At 37.4% G+C, this 16,861-nt stretch overlaps 1 protein-coding gene across 1 annotated transcript in view; it reads left to right on the top strand.

Annotated features, from left to right (window-relative positions):
- LOC129247631 (uncharacterized) overlaps positions 1-16,861 on the top strand; it is a 93,615-nt gene that overhangs the window by 46,405 nt on the left and 30,349 nt on the right. Inside the window, exon 3 of the mRNA XM_054886831.1 lies at positions 2,528-2,685. Coding sequence (XP_054742806.1) covers positions 2,528-2,685 — 158 coding nt within the window. The remainder of the gene's footprint in view (positions 1-2,527; positions 2,686-16,861) is intronic.

Genomic DNA, 16,861 nt, shown 5'->3' on the forward strand with positions numbered 1-16,861 from the left:
CAAGTAAAATTAAATGCAAATGCACTAAAAGTGCCTACCCACCTGCCTACCCACCTGCCTACCCTCCATTGCTTTGTTTTTACTGCTGTTCAAATAAGTGCATATGACTTCATTTATATTTACATTTCTAATCTTTTACGCGCACAGTAAAAAGCTTTTATTGCCTTACCTTCAACGAAGTGGATGAAAATACAAAAAAAAATTTAGTCAGATTTAAATAAAATCCATGTATTCGAAGAGCAATGCAGAGAAAATAAATGTTAGTAATGAATTTCACTTTCCTTATATTTATGAATAATTAAATATTTGACTTGGTAAATAGCGCAATTGCAGGCTAATAAATAAATAACGGAAAATATTTACCAAGAATTTAAAACACAAATAAGTAGTATGCAAATCATTGAAAGAAGATGCGACTGAATGCCACGAGAACAAAATGTTGTTGACAGTTATGCGCTTTACAGTGAATGAATGAAAGAAAAATAGATTTTGCAAATATACTTAATTAAACATAAGTGTAGTAAATATTCAAAACTTCCAAATCAAAATTTTGTTGGTATATTTTTGGATCATATATTAAATTGATACCGTTGACTTTTCACCGCTATATCATACCTCTGCACTTAAATAACATTGGGAAGTATTAAAAACTTGACTCAAAGCTCAAATTATGGTTTATTGAAAAGTAGTTTTGAATGACGCTTATTTTATTATTCCATTCTATATTAGCAAATAATTGAAATTGTAAAGAGTGGCTGTTTATAGCGGAGCTTGGAATGGGCCTCTATTGGCTTAGTTTTCTTTGAAAATTCCACTGGCAGTGGCTTTTAGGTTACAGAGCCGCCATGATTACCGACTTTCTACGGACTGAAATTGAAGACATGAAATTTTCTAGAAGTTCAAAGGAATAATCCTATTTGCTTCAATTGCTAAATTTTTTTTATTTGTTTCAAAAGTGTTATCCTTGAATCATTGGATATTAGATATAGATCGTACCTAAAATATTAGATAAGATAGTATCCATTTATACTTTCTTTTTAGACATCAAACCTTTTGAGGCTGCATGCTCTTGATGCCTTCTGGTAGGTTTTGTTATTTACCTAATTTATGAACCATTTCGTTTTTGCGATCCGCACTAACAAAATATTTGATATCCACCAATATTCTACAAGAAACATGCTGTATTCTGGGGAATCGTAATGGAAAAGTGGGCCTGAGACCTCCCAAATAAACTGAAATTTCTAAGTCGCATTTTTCTGGAATCACAAAAGTTAAGGTAATGAAATTTGTCTTAGGGTGAAAAGTGGTAGGTACACCACCTCCCAAATAAACTGAGATTTCTAAATTGCTGTTCTCCGGAACTATAAAAGCTAAGATAATAAAATTTTATACAGTCCCGCAAATTGCTCATACCTGTTGGTGAAAAATGGTAGTTGGAAAAGGGTAATTTCTCCCATACAAATTGTTACCTTCATATTATATATTATATTATATATAGCTTTGCTTTGCTCTGGAACCGAATATGTGAAGGCACTGAAATTTCATACAGCTACATAGATTATGAGAGAACAAAGGATATTCTTAGTCTCTTAAGAGATAATATCTCGAGGGTCGTAGCCTGTTTAACCGGTCATTGGCTATTTGGCAGGCATTCCTCGATACTAGGAGTTTTCTCCTATGAATATTGCAGAAGTTGCAGACATGAGGAAGAGGAAGAAACAATTGAGCACTTCCTTTGCAATTGCCCAGCCTTAGCTAAAATCAGAGCAGGTTGTCGAGGTAAATACTTTTTCAATTCTCTTACAGAGCTATCTGGCGTGGGGTTGGGATCAATTCTACGTTTCATAGGAGTCATAAAATGGTTCCACGAAGGAAGGTAAATAGGGTTCCCGTGCAGAACAGTGGTATCACAACGGACCTGTAAGGTCTAAGTGAGTTGGTCGTGCAGACCGACTACCACCATAACCTAACCTACATAGATTATGATTGCTATACTTAAGCTGAAAAGTAGTAGGTATTGCAAAAGAGGGTGTGGCACCTCCCATACATACTTTAATCTCATATCGGGTGTATAAAATAAATGAATCAGTGAAAATTTCAAAATCTTAAAACAATTTTTACAGACTACTACTACGGTTTGAAAAAAATGTACATATTTTAGCATAGGAAATTAAAACAAAAAAAAAAGAATTTTGAGCTCAGAAATATCAAACAAAATCTGACCTATATTTGCATTGCATTGCATAAAATCTACCAGTTACAGTGAAAATTGTTATTGAACGGGCATTACTAGTAACTTAAAATACTTCAATTCCAATTCCACCAACTCATTTTAAATATTATGTAACTATCTATATACGTGGCTATATATATGTATGTAACTTCTCACTAATTATATTTATTTTTGTTTTTATTAAAATGTTTTTTTTTATGGAGACACAACCACGCTGCTGTTTTCCGCATAACAAACAAAAAATTCTTACTGTGGTTTGTGCTACTGACACTTGGCATTATTTTAACCCAACAGTAACTCTCTGCAATTCCGCAGTTCCAGACCGGGTCGACCGCCGAAACGTGGCCCCGTCGGTTTATCGCTGCCTCCCTCACATTTGTCACAACATCCGCAATTGAAGAAGCATCGTTTGGATAATGGTGACTACGCTTACGAGAACGGTCATATTGGTGGTGAGTAGAAGAAGAATTTCATTTTTTATTTAATAGTTTTTAGGCATACAAAAATTAATTAATAATTAAAAATAAAATTAAACGTATGCAAAAAATCTGTTTAGGTCTAAGAACAAAATCACATCCCTGAAGTCTTTTATATACACTTACCTAACCACTATAAATTCGTATCCCTACGATTTCGTCTCATAAATAATACGTTGCGAAATTATTGATACCACAATTTTATATCAAAAAGACTCACAGATCTAGAACGGATAAGGGCAGAATCAATCCTTAACCAAAGCAGAAAGGACATAAAACTTTACACTGAACTATTAACAGGTAAATTTAATTATCACATGAAAAAGATAGGTGCGATAAAAAACGATTCCTGTACACTGTGCAAAGAGGCACAGGAAACAGCAGAACATATTCTATGCGATTGCCCAGCAGTGGCACGACGCAGACTAAATTACCTGGGAAATGGGGCTATATATCCGAACATTCTGGTAGAAATTAAGCCTACAGCAGTTCTAGGATTTATTAACAGCCTAAAATTGTTTGCTGTGCCACATGGCTGCACAGTAGATCTCTTCAGGTCGCAGGTCACAAACAGCCAATCAATAATCATAATAAAAAGCATTTTTTTATAAAAATATAATACTTAGGTACACATCTATAATAAAGTATAGGGTTTTTCAATAGGTGCGCTTCAACTTTTTTCCGATAGGGAGGGGGAACGACGCAATATTTTTTATTTTTCGCTTATCATTTGTAAACTTCATTAGTATACATATCATCGACGATTTGTGAGCTCAGAGCCAATATTGAACGCGAAATTGCTCGAATTTCGGCCAAAGAGTGGTCGAAAATTGGGTTCAACGATTGGACTTCGTAAAACGTGCACGCGGTGGTCATGCAAAAGAAATCGAATTTCATACTTAAATGTATATGTTCAAACTCGATAATAAAAAAAATTAGTTAAAAAAGTCAAACCGTTTGTGTTTTATTCAAAAAAGTTCAAAAGTTGAAGCGCTCTTACTGAAAAACCCTATATAAAGCGCAAAGCTTAAAATTTATACAAAAATCTTCAAGTTATTTATTTTTAATTTTTCAAAATTCCATCAAAGCTTTCAACTTTTTAATCAGAATTTGTTAGAATTTTTCTGGCTTTATGTTTTATAGCCCATTGAATTTTAGCAGTCACAAAGTGCAAATTTCAAGTAAGTAAGTAAGTTGATTTTTGGGAATTTTTTTTGTTAACGGTACAAGGCTTCTTCTTCTGGTTGGTTGGTTGGTTTAAGTGGTAATTCTTCCAAAATCCAACTAGCGCTTCCGCACCATTTTGTTGCCATATCCTCGTTACCAACTTGTTTAAGGTTATTTACAGCATGACTATATCCAGTCTGTGCGGTTCAGGAACCTTATCAGGTTGTAGACATCTAAGCTAGACAGCTGTTCAAGACTCTCGAACAGCGGTTTGCCCAGGGTTAACATTCTGTCCTTCCATAGGGCTGGGCATTCGCAGAGGAAATGGAAGATTGCTTCCTTTTTCTCCGATTGTTTACAACTGTGGCAGTAAGTGTTGTGAGGGATGCCCATTTTGGCTGCTTGTTCTCCGACAGACCAAAAGCCAGTTATGATTGCCGTTAGTCTACAGGCGTCCCGTCGTTTCATGTTTATCAGTGCTTGAGGTTGTAGGAGGGCCATAACATCCTGCTGATTTTGCATTTCGTCTGATCTCTCCATCTACAATCTGCGATTCGAAGGTATTTTAGGGAAATTGCATTCTTGACCGCACCTAATGGTGTGAATACTGGTACTGCAAGAACGCTATTCATGGCAGATCCCCTTCTTGCCCGTTCATCTGCTTTTTCATTACCTGAGGCTATTCCTACATTGATCCACCACTTTAGAGGTTGTAGTAGCCGAACCCAGTGCCTGAATTGCAGCTTGGCTATCAGAAAGAATAGCAATATTGCCCTTAAAGAGGCTTCTTCTTCTATGTAAAAAGAAAAGAAAAGCCGAAACACCTCACCAAAAAAAATTGTTAAAACTCAACGGTATTTTGTAGTTACTTCAAACTCGCACTTTGTTATACTAAAATTCAATGGGCTATGAAACAGCACATCCGAAAAATGTCTGAAGATTTTGGTTAGGTTAAGATAAATAACTGTCCATGCAAGAGCCCACTTACATAAATAATAAAATTCGTTAATTGCGATACCATACAGAGAGGGGGGTGAAGAACCGAGCAAGGGGGCAAAGCGAGGAAGATTCTGGTTGAAAACTTAAAAGTGTTGATGAAATGTTGAAGAATTTTGTGCAAAGTTTAAACCTTTGTGTTACATGATGCTTGTTGTAGTATGAAGTGGGGTGCCTATAATTTTGCAACGGGGTATCGTTGGGGTGCGAATTTAATAGTGATTGGGGCAAGTAGATTCAGTTTTCTTCACGTGAATTGACATTAAGTGAGTTTTTGAAAATATTTCGGATGTTTTTTTAAGAGCTTGAGAACATGAAATGATAATACAAAACAGAAATATTGTTGGAATTAATTTTTTAATGGATTAAATGAATTAATTTTTTTATTTAATTTCATGGCAATTATTTTTTGAATATAATATCCAGCATATGCCTGCTTTGGCTTCGATTTACATTGTCCATTCAATCAGTCCAATTTTTTACTACTTCTTTCAATAAATCTGGCTGTAGGGTGTTAATGGTGGCTTGAGTATTGCAAAAACCTATTGTGAAGTGCGCTGTATGGCAAGTTGCGCCGTCTTCTTGGAACTAAAGGTCGTTGATGTTGACGTTGATCGTTCATTAATTTTTGGAAAGAAAAATTCAGTCATCATGGCTCAACAGCGCTCTTCATTCACCATAAGGGCAGCTCCTTCCTCATTTCAAATTAAATAAAAGCCGATGGTGCCGCCAGTGCTCTATGAATTGCGAGAACAGATTTATTTATTTTTTTCAAAGTAAATTTCCACTATTTGGAATCGTTGTTGTGGCGTGAAACGATTCATGATGACTTGCCAATCCTCACTGAACAGAAATGTCAACGCAGTTTGCCATTCTCAGCCGTCAAACCATAGTTATCGGTGTCGATAGTTTTCATGCAGCTAAAAATCACCCGATATAAATGTATTTATTGACCCAGAAGAATGAACTTTGCATAGAAAAAGCCCTCAAAAGCATAAAACTAACTCAACAATAATTTGACTTCTCCAAACAAATTTTTTTGGTATTTTGGTTCATCTGGCGCCTACCAGACTTCACTTTGGCGCTTGATTTCTGGATCAATTTAAAGCCTCCACATTTTATTCTCACTCACATTGGAATCTGTGCTTCGAATACCTCTTTCTGCTTTCTGCTAAAATTTCTAGTCGATCTGTATTAAAAACTATTTAGATTTTTAAATTACGAATTCATATCTACATTTTTTCCTAAGCCACCGAATAGTTTCATTACTTTGCAATTTTTCTAAGACTTCTGGTATGATAAAACTACAAAAGGCATTCCATGCTATTTCTTCGATTATAAATGGAGCTGTTACCTGAGTTTTCAGTTAGCAGCTGAAAAGCTTTCCCCAAATATTTTATTTTGTCAATAAATACAAATTTCATTGCTTTTCGCGGTTGCGCGCATTTCTCACACATTTCTCCAAGCGAATTTTCCATTCGAAACCCAAGAAGAGGAAATTGGAAACTCCACAAATCAATCAAAACTCATCGCCAGCAGCCGTTGAAAATACACAAACAACAAGCAAGTCACAATGAGCACCTACGGCAAGCTATCATCAATGCCAAACCGACAATAGCAAAACCGCACAAACAACAGCAATAGTAATAAAGGCAATAACAAAGCCTCACAAAAAGCAATAACAAAACATCTTGCAACAAAATCAAACCTCAATTGCAAACAATAAACAACAATAAGTAATTGCAGCGACGAATGCAACAAAACTGTTAATAATCCGCGTGTGCAGAAAAAGGAAATAATCACAAAAAAGGAGAAAAGGAAAACGAAAAAAGGAAATAATCGTCAGTGAAACGAAAAGGAAGTGACTAAAGAAATTAAAAAAAGAAAATGATAAAGCCCAAAACAGTTGAAAAGTAGCTGGGAATGCAAAGAAAAGTATCAGTTCCAGGTTTTAGCTGAAAAATCACTGTAATTCCACAGAAACATAATTCATGGCTGGCTGACTGGTCCGCTCGTTGGTTGGTTATATAGTTGGCTACGATGATGGCTGGACTTATGTTGCCTGCCATTATTATTGCGCCAAACCACGAATATATGTGGCATTTATTTTTCCAGTTATACATTCGCTCATCTACTTATCTGTGTTCTGATAGCAGCGTAGCGCAATTGCATCCGAAATGGAATCGAAAGAAATTTAATGCCATGGAATCAAATCATTTTAAGCCTCGCAGAAATGATCGTGCAGTGGGAATTGTAAGGCTTATTTATTTGTAAATTGTTTTGTGGGATTTATTTTGTGTGAGTTGCGCAACAGTGGGATAAAATGCATATGCAAATACCGAACAGACTCGTTGGATGTTGATAACATAATTTTGGTTTTAGGAAAAAAATGACATCTGGTTCGGGATACCCATATAATTGGCATGATTTTATAGTTAATTTCACTTTTAAAAATTTCGTAATATTCGGGAAGAAAGGCAGGCTTTTGGCATAACATCAACTTTTTTGTTTTGTTTTTGGTAGGGTTCAAAATGCGTTTACGGCTTTGAGTGGTGTGAGCACTAAAACAATCCCTCCTCCTCTTCTGGGGAGACTCCCTTCCCGGTACTACTTTCTGCATTACTTCGAGAGGGCCCAGAACGGCGTCAATGAAGTGGACCAGTTTTATTCACCCACGTCTGGGTCCACCATATTTGCAGCCAGCTTCCTGCTATAGGTTTGTGTTTTTAGGTCTCTATCTGTGCCGTGTTTGCGTTTATTGACCACAATTGGTTCCTGTGTCCAGGCGTCCAGGATTCATCGGAAGAATGCTATATCAAATTTTTTAGTACCGTTTTGTTCCCACTTTTAGTTCCGGCTATCGCATCTAGACACTCTCTCTACCTTCAGCATGTACTCAAACTTATTGTGACATGACAAAAAGCTTCGCAGAATCAGTTGTAATAGATGTAGAGGCTCTGGACTAACAAGCTTATAAAAGTTGTTATTAGACCTGCTTTACGGATTTATTTCTTTATCTTAGAAAAATTATCTCTCAATAGGTTCTATGCTTCAAGCTAGTCCGAACAGTCCTAACCTACGTCTTTCGTTTAACCCGTACGGGGCACAAGCACACCCGCATACCCCGGCCGCCAATGATAATTTTATAAATAAAAAATAAATAACTAAATTCCAAAACATTGCACTGTGATCAAACCATCGCAGAGATTCAGTCCTCTTGGCGATTACGATTGTGTTGCATATACCCATTTGATTTGCGACTTCGCTGCCATTGCCAAAGCAAATCATCATAAAACTCACTCATTGCTAAGTGCACAGAATAAATGGTTGACTGGTCGATTGACTGACTGGCTGACCGCAGCAAAGGAAATCTTAGGAGATAAACACTGCAGTATTTTTACGAATTGAAAAGAGAAATCGGCTTAAATTTATTGTTGCAGGCGCAGCAGCCGGAATACAAAATGACTGCGTGAGCAACAGAGTTTTAGAAGGAATGGAGCATGCATTTTTGCCCTGCTTAGTGCAGTTTAAGATTTGGAGTGTTGAATATTACAGATGAAATTTTTTATTGCAACTTAACTGTATTGCATAGCTAAAATTGGTAGATGTAAAGCGGAAACTCTATATTCTCTGGAATAAAACATTTACATTTTTCTGTTCAATGGCAAGTATTCCACTCTTTACAGAAGGTTTCAAGACCGGGGCAATTTCCTATGAGAACAAAGGCGGCGATCTGGTGACTGTTATCCAGAGGGTACTTAAATTGTGGTGGGGACACTTCTCAAACCTGCTAAACAGTGACAGCTGCGCATGCCACAGAGAAGGTGAAGATCCCGATACCCCATTTGTTGACAACGGGACTGTTGTGCCGCTACCCGACCCTGACTAGGTGGGAATAGCGCTAACGCGGCTGAAGAACAACAAAGCGGCTAAAGAACAACAAAGCGGCGGAAGCCGACGGACTGGCGGCGAGGAGCTGGTAAGGTGCATGCATCAGCTCCTATGCAGAATATGGTCGGATGAAAGCATGCCTGCCAATTGGTATTTAAGTGGGTTCTGCCCAATCCACTAGAAGGGTGATACTGCAAAATGTGCCAATTACCGCGCGATTAGTCTTCTAAATATCGCCTATAAGGTTCTAGCGAGCGTATTGTGTGAAAGGCTGAAGCCCACCATCAACCAACTGATCGGACCTTATCGGTGTGGCTTTAGAGCTGGAAAATCCACCATCGACCAGATACTCATAATACGCCAAATCTTGGAAAAAACCCATGAAAGGGGAATAATCGATAATCGTGATCTTTTCGCCGATTTCAAAATTTCATTCGACAGCACGAAAAGAAGTTGTCTATATGCCACGATGTCTCAATATGGTATCTCCGCAAAACTCTATATCAGCAACGCCGTCAGATGTGAGAAGGGCCTCTCCGAGCCGTTTGATACCACACGAGGTTTCAGATAGGGTGACTTGTTTAACCTGATGTTGGAGAGGATCGTACGAGCCGCAGAACTTAATCGCTCAGGCACGAAGCAAAGCGAATTGGTCAGGTGGTGAATGAGGGCAAAACGAAGTACCTCCTGTCATCGAGCAAACAGTCGGCGCACTCGCGCATCGGCACCTACGTCACTGTTGACAGTTATGATTTCGAGGTTGTAAAAAACTTCGTGTACTTAGGAACCAGCATTAACACCCATAACAATGTCAGCCTTGAAATCCAACGTAGTATCTCTCTTGCCAACAACTGCTACTTTGGGCTAAGTAGTGAATTGAGTAGTAAAGTCCTCTCTCGACGAACAAAACTAACACTCTACAAGGGTCTCATCATGCCCGTCCTAACGTATGGTGCACAAGCTTGGACGATGACAATATCGGATCAGACGTCTCTTGGAGTGCTTGAGAGAATGATTCTGCGAACGATTTTTGGACCTTTGTACTTTGGTGATGGCGACTGTATGCGACATATATATATATATACACATAATTGGCGCGCACACCCGTTTTGGGTGCTTGGCCGAGCTCCTTCTCCTATTTGTGGTGTGTGTCTTGATGTTGTTCCACAAATGGAGGGATCTATAGTTTTAAGCCGACTCCGAACGGCAGATATTTTTTTATGAAGAGCTTTTTCATGGCAGAAATACACTCGGAGGTTTGCCATTGCCTGCCGAGGGGCGACCGCTATTAGAAAAATGTTTTCTTTTTTCTTAATTTTTGGTGTTTCACCGAGATTCGAACCGACGTTCTTTCTGTGAATTCCGAATGGTAATCACGCACCAACCCATTCGGCTACGGCGGTGGCTGTATGCGACATAGTGCAGCTAATAAAGATCCAGCGGCCCTGCTGGTTAGGCTATGCCATTGAATATATGCAAACGCTCCGGCTCTTAAAGTATTCTATGCGGTACAAGCTTATGGTAGAGGAAGGTGTCCTCTGCTATGAAAAGCTTAGATGAAGAAGGACTTGACTTAACTTTGTGTTTCCAATTCGTGGTGGTTAGCACGAGAAAGAAACAACTGGCGCGCTTTTTTAAACTCGGCCAAAATAGCTTAAGTGGTTAAATTTTTTTTAAATCTGAAATGAACGCATTTTAAACAGTAAAGTTAGGACTGATTTTTTTGTGTGTGTGATTAAGGAGTAATGAATGGTAATTTTGGTAACTACTTTATCAACATCTTCAACTCATTTTCTAGCACTTCTGCAATTTCCTTCAGTTGGAGTAGTTTTCTCTTCATTCATTTTTGTTTGTATGATTTTTCTTTATTGTATGTTTTTTCTTTTCATTTTGCTTTCTTTAAGTTACCACAGTAAAACACAAAAAAGATCTTTTCTTCACATGTCTGCATTCACATTTTTTCCAAATAACTCTGGTCTTTTAATTGATTTCTTTACAATGCGAGTCGATATGTTCATATGTATTCGCACACACACATACGCATGTATGTATGTATGCAATTACACGCACTTACTTGGATTCGTTCATTCTTCTTTAATTTCAAATTCAATTTTTGACATTTAACACGCCCCCAACTTCGATTAGGACTACAACAATAACAATCAAATAAATAATTGTACATACCCAAGTTTCTCAGCGCAAATGCGTTCATGATTTGTCGAAAATCTCGCTTCAATCTTTGATTCGAATATTCAATTTACTGAAATCGGCAAATACTCGTACGAGTAGTTATAAGATTTCTTTAGAAGTCCAAAGACTGACTGGCTGTCTTACTGTCTTACTCTTAATGCGTTGAGTGCATCTCTCATTGCTACCTTTTATTTGTGTTTTTAATTTTTTATTATTTCTTTTTTTTTTGAAGTTTTTTCTGCCTTCGCCAAATTTGCCTTGTCATCATTGCGGCGTTTCTTTTACATATGCGCATTTTACATTTACTGTTGTTGTATTGATTTGTATTAAATCCTATTTTTTGATGTTTGTTATGGAAGCCGCGCTTTGCAAATGCTCAGTTGAGTGAGTGAGTTATGGGCGTTGATTTTTGGGTGATATGCAGTTTTTTTTGAAGCACCAAGCAGTTTTAGGTGGCTTTCGAACTCTATAGCCTGATAAAAGACACCGTTAAAAGAACTGAAGAATGAGCAGATTTTGCAATGTTATTTGTACTTCTGGAGAAATGTACGAGTAGCATGTATGGTAGATACCTATGAAATGAGACTTTTTTTGAATTTCAAACTTTTATTAACAAAAAATTGTTACACATTTGATCTTCAAAATAATAGCCATCGTTAGCGACACATTTTCCCATCTCTCAGGCAATTTGTGGATGCCGCGCCAAAAAAATTGGCCGTCTTTGACCGCAAACCAACATCGAGCCATTTTTTGGCTTCTTCGTGAGAATTGAAGCGCTGCTCGGAAAGTGCGTGGCCCATCGATGCAAACAAATGATAATCGGAAGGCGCCAAGTCTGGTGAGTAAGCCGCATGCACCAGCGGTTCCCAATCGTACGTCTCCACCAATTCTCGGGACGCTCTTGTTTGATGTGGCGGTGCATTGTCATCAAGAAAAATTACTTTGAGACGCCGATCGGCATATTCTGGTCGTTTTCGGTGTATAGTGCTGTTCAAATCGCCCAATTGCCATTGGTAGCGTGCACCGTCAACTGTTACACCTGGTTTTAATAGTTCGTACCAAATCATATTACGCTGAATCGATTTGGTTTGGCCGTTGTTTTTGGCTTGTGGCCGGGCGGACTATACGATCGTTTACGCTTGGAATTGGAGAAATACCCTCATTTTTCATCACCCGTAACGATTCGTTGCAAAAAAGACTTCCTTTTGAACCGGGAGAGCAGCATTTCACAAATGGTTTTTTCGTTTCTCTTGCTGCCTGCCAGTCAGTTCATGCGGCCCCCATGTCTTTAAGCCCATGTCTTTCAAACGTTTGGCAATGCTTTTTTGGGTCATTCCCAACTGCTCTGCCATCATTTCTTGCGTTTGACCATCATCTTCAACCAACAATGCTTGCAATTCGGCGTCCTAAAACTTTTTCAGTGGCCGGCCACGGTCCTCGTTCTCCACGCTAAAATCACCACTTCGAAATTTTTCAATCCACCTGAAGCACTGTGTTCTACTTAGAGCATGTCCACCATAAGCTTCTATAAGCATTTGATGAGCTTGAGAAGCGTTTTTCCTCAATTGATAACAGAAAATCAACGATGTCCGCAAATCGTTGTTTGAAGGCATGAAGTTCTAAATTTTTAAGAGCGACAAAAATGCATTGTTGTATGAAACGTAACAAACAAAGAACTGAATATTGTTGACAAATGACAGACGAAAAAAAACAAGGCATTTGGGAAGGTTCAAAAATACTGCCAGCGACATCTAAGGACTAATAGCTGAAAGGCTCATTTCATAGGTATCTATCTCTTTTTGCATTTGATAGTCTTGATAAATCTCTCCTCGTAAGCAAGCACTGGAAAAAAAAAATTGTGGAACAGCACTCAGCGTATTCTGCTAGAGATCTGAAACTATCGAAAGAACTGTCGTGACTACTGATGGCCTCTGACTATCCGATAACATCAATACATAATTTTCAATACTAGGTCTGTTTATGTCAAAATTATCCGATCTCAAAAAAAAAAAAAATTGCAAGTTCTACGAACAACTGTTTGAATTGTTGGCGAGGAAAATCACAAAAATGAAAAACATACTGAGTTGGGCTACCTCGTGTTAAATTTTTAAAAATAAATAAAGCACAAAAAATGCCAAATAAAGAGCTTAAGCATTACATATATACATTCAATTAGTAATGCGGCCTAATGAAGCTATTGGTATCGGTTTAAAGGTGCAATACGATCATTCTAATTTTAAATACTTCCGAGATTTTTGTCCCTGACAATTTTACTCTTAACAGACAAAACTGTCGCATTTGGGGATCGGAAAACCCGCACGTGATCGTTGGATCGTCCAATGCTCCCCTCAGAGGGTGATGCGGTGCCGCCATAACTCATATTTCAGTAAAACTTCTGCTGGCAACGCTATTTCGGTCAATGGTGAACACTATAGAGGCACGATAAATGATTTTTTGAGACCGGAAATTGAAGACATAGACTTAGACGATCTTTGGCTTGAACAGATTAACGCGCCATACCACATAGGTCATGCTACGATCGATCTTTTGCGCGCAAAGTTCAGTTATCGGAGCTAAGATTTGACGCCATTAGACTTTTCTTGCCGGTTGTAGTGAATGACACTGCGTTCCATGAGAATGGGAATTTTTTCCCTTTCAAAAAAACCTATAATTCACTTTAATTAATTAATTTTTTGTTCATATTTTTCAAATTTTAAAAAGGAACAACGATATAGACTTTGTAAGCAATTTAACTAATGCTTTCCTCATCAAATGTGCAAATTACTTTCGCACTGAGAAGCAGCGAGGCTTCAAAATATAAGCTTTTAGACGTACCTAGTATATTTGCAAAAAAGTTGCATGCAAAGACGTCGCACATAGCTGATTTAAGGAGATGTAGAGAATACTCAATTGCAGGCGCACTATATACAATACATATATAACGGAAAATCATCTGGTGCTGATTTTTTCGATACTCGTATAACAATTTTTTATCCACAGAACTTTCTTGTTTAAAGTCGCTCTAGTAATTAAGGGTCTCTTAAAACATTATCTAGTCAAAAGTACATCACATCTATCCAACGTCTGCAAAACAAATTCCTTCGAAGCGTAGTAAACGCGCCATGATTATAATGAAAAGCGGCCTTAATCGTTATTTTGGCATATCAACTGAACTGACTGAAGTAGCGAAGCAGTTTGCTGTAGCTCACAAACAGAGCAACGTATGTGAAGTTTCATTTCAACCGGTCAATTCATTCTTTGTTTACGAGTACAAGCTATTTAGTATGGACGCGTTACAGTATTTTCTGCAATTGAAAAAACCTAGTTTCGTGCAATGATTGAAATTTCTAGTTTTGGAAGGCTTAAAACCAGAGGAAATTAATGAACGGATGTTGAAAGTGTATAAGGACTTTTCGCCATCAATCAGTACAGTAGAAACATGAGATGCTGAATTCAAATGTGGCCGTACAAGCGTTGAAGGTGGATCGTCAAGGACGTCCAAGAAGAGCAACAACTCCAGAAATCATAGAAAAATAGAGGATATCGAATAGGAAAATCGTTGGCAATATTTTGTCTTAACTATTGAGTTTCAGTAGGCTGTGTGCACAATGGGTGCAGCATTCGCTAACAGTGCAACAAAAACACATTCGAATGCGACGTTCACAGCAACATTTAGAGCGTTTTCGAAAAGATAAAGTGGATTTTGTGCATCGATTCATCACTATGGACTTGGGTCTATTACCATGATCCGAAATCAAAACAACAGGCTAAAGAGTGGTGTGAACCAGATTCTTCGGCTCCGGAATGTGTTTCTGTCCAGAAATCGGCCAAGACGTTGTTAGCATAAGTTTTTTAGGATGCGAAAGGAATTTTGTTTTTGGAGTACTTGCAAACTGGTGAAACAATAAATTCTAAATGTTATTGTAATCTTTGAGACCAGCTGTAGAAGAAAATTTGTGAAAAAAGACCCAGTTTGCAAATAGAAAAAAATTGTTTTTCAGCAGAACATTGAACCGTGGCACAAAAGCATTTTGAAAATGGCTAAAATCCTTGAATTAAAATTCGAATAGTTGGAGCATTCATCGAGTTCAACAGATTTGGCCCCTAGCGACTTCCATCTGTTTCCAGCCCTAAAAAAATTCATGCGTGCGAAGCATTTTTCGTCAAATGATGGGGTCATAACAAATGTGGGAGCGTATTTTACAGCCCTTCCAGATGCTCACTTCATTGATGGATTTCATAAATTTGAATCTCATTGGGTCAAGTGTATTGATGTTCAGGGAAACTCTACTGAATAATAAAGTGTTTTTTTATCGAACCGCAAAACGTATGAACAACCTTAAATTATCTTTCAAATAAATCAATGCTCAAGCAATTTTATATATTCTTGCTACCAATTTAAAACGTATTTTGCTTTCAAAAGTAAAATCGAGCAACTTAATGCAACTTACTTCTACATTATAAAACTCAATTAATTGTATTTGCATTTTTCGATACTATCGATTACAAAGTTGCCAATCAGTGGTTAGATATTCACACACATACATCTACATACATATGTATTTGTGAATTAGTTTTGTTTTATATTTTTTGTAAGCAATTAAGTAAATGTGACTTGAATAATTTTATTGACTTAAATCGTTCATGCCAATACACTTCTATGGACATAAATGCGCCTGCAATATTTACGCTTGTGCGCATATACGAGTATATTCACATACTTACATGCATATTATATATTGTACATGGACATATGAATACAAAATATTTTGTGACATATGCGAACGAATAATTTACCTACATATGTTGGCCTGCATGGGCACAGGTGTGACCAACGCTTAAAAAAAAAATTATTCGCAGCCATTAAAAAGTTCATATTTTAGTGCTTTGTAGTTTCATATTTACATATTACCTAGCATTGTATGTATGTATTATACGTATATGCCATTTAATCCTTGTGTACGCATTTTTTATGCCAAATAAGTTACAGAGCTAAGCCTTTCAAATCGCTTGTTTTAGTTGCTTACATTTTTTCACAGCTGGTGATATTTTAATACGTTTTAATTCGCATTGAAAGGAGTTTATGTAGTTAGATGACAAGAGTCAACAAAATATGTATGCATGTATATACATATGTATAAACTTTATGTGTCTCAAAGTTTCAAGAAGGAGCTACGGCACATTTTTCTTGTTGACGGTAGATGTAATTAGAAGAACTTACGTTGGATAGATTAATGGCTGGTTTACCGCATAGGATTCTGATGTCGAAGATGTCAGCTAATCTTCCAGGTACTTGATATAGACAGTATCAGTATTTCCGCATTTACACATTTTAGATGGAATCTAATAGGCCTAAGCAGGAGTTGGCAAAATAAGTTTATTGAATATTGGTTAGTGCTTGACTATCATTCGGAAGTGCCCGTGCTCGAGTTTCCGGATATTAAACACCAAATGATAGATAACGTCCGGTCGCCCCTCGGCAGATAATGGCAAACTTTCGAGAGTATTTCTGTCCTGAAAATGCTTTTCATAAACCTATCTGCCATTCGGAGCCGGCTTAAAACTATAGGTCCCTCCATTTGTGGAACAACATTAAGACGCACAATACAAATAGGAGGAGAAGCTCAGCAAAAAAAAAACGAGTGTAAGCACTAATTATATATGTATATATATATTTTGTGTTTTGCAAATTTATTTCACAGAATGCATTTTGAAAATTCATACGTGAATTTGTGCGCCCGTGAGTTGGCGTTGACAATACAAAAGTATATGACAATTTAACAAAATTGCGACTAACACTAATTTCAAATGTTTTTCCCCGGTAGTTTACCAAATGCCAGCAAAAAGTTGTGCTTACGAACAAATACAAATTTATATACGCACGTACATATGTACACCGGCGTTGAAA

Source organism: Anastrepha obliqua, chromosome 5 (assembly GCF_027943255.1).
Source record: "Anastrepha obliqua isolate idAnaObli1 chromosome 5, idAnaObli1_1.0, whole genome shotgun sequence".
Lineage (NCBI taxonomy): Eukaryota > Metazoa > Arthropoda > Insecta > Diptera > Tephritidae > Anastrepha > Anastrepha obliqua.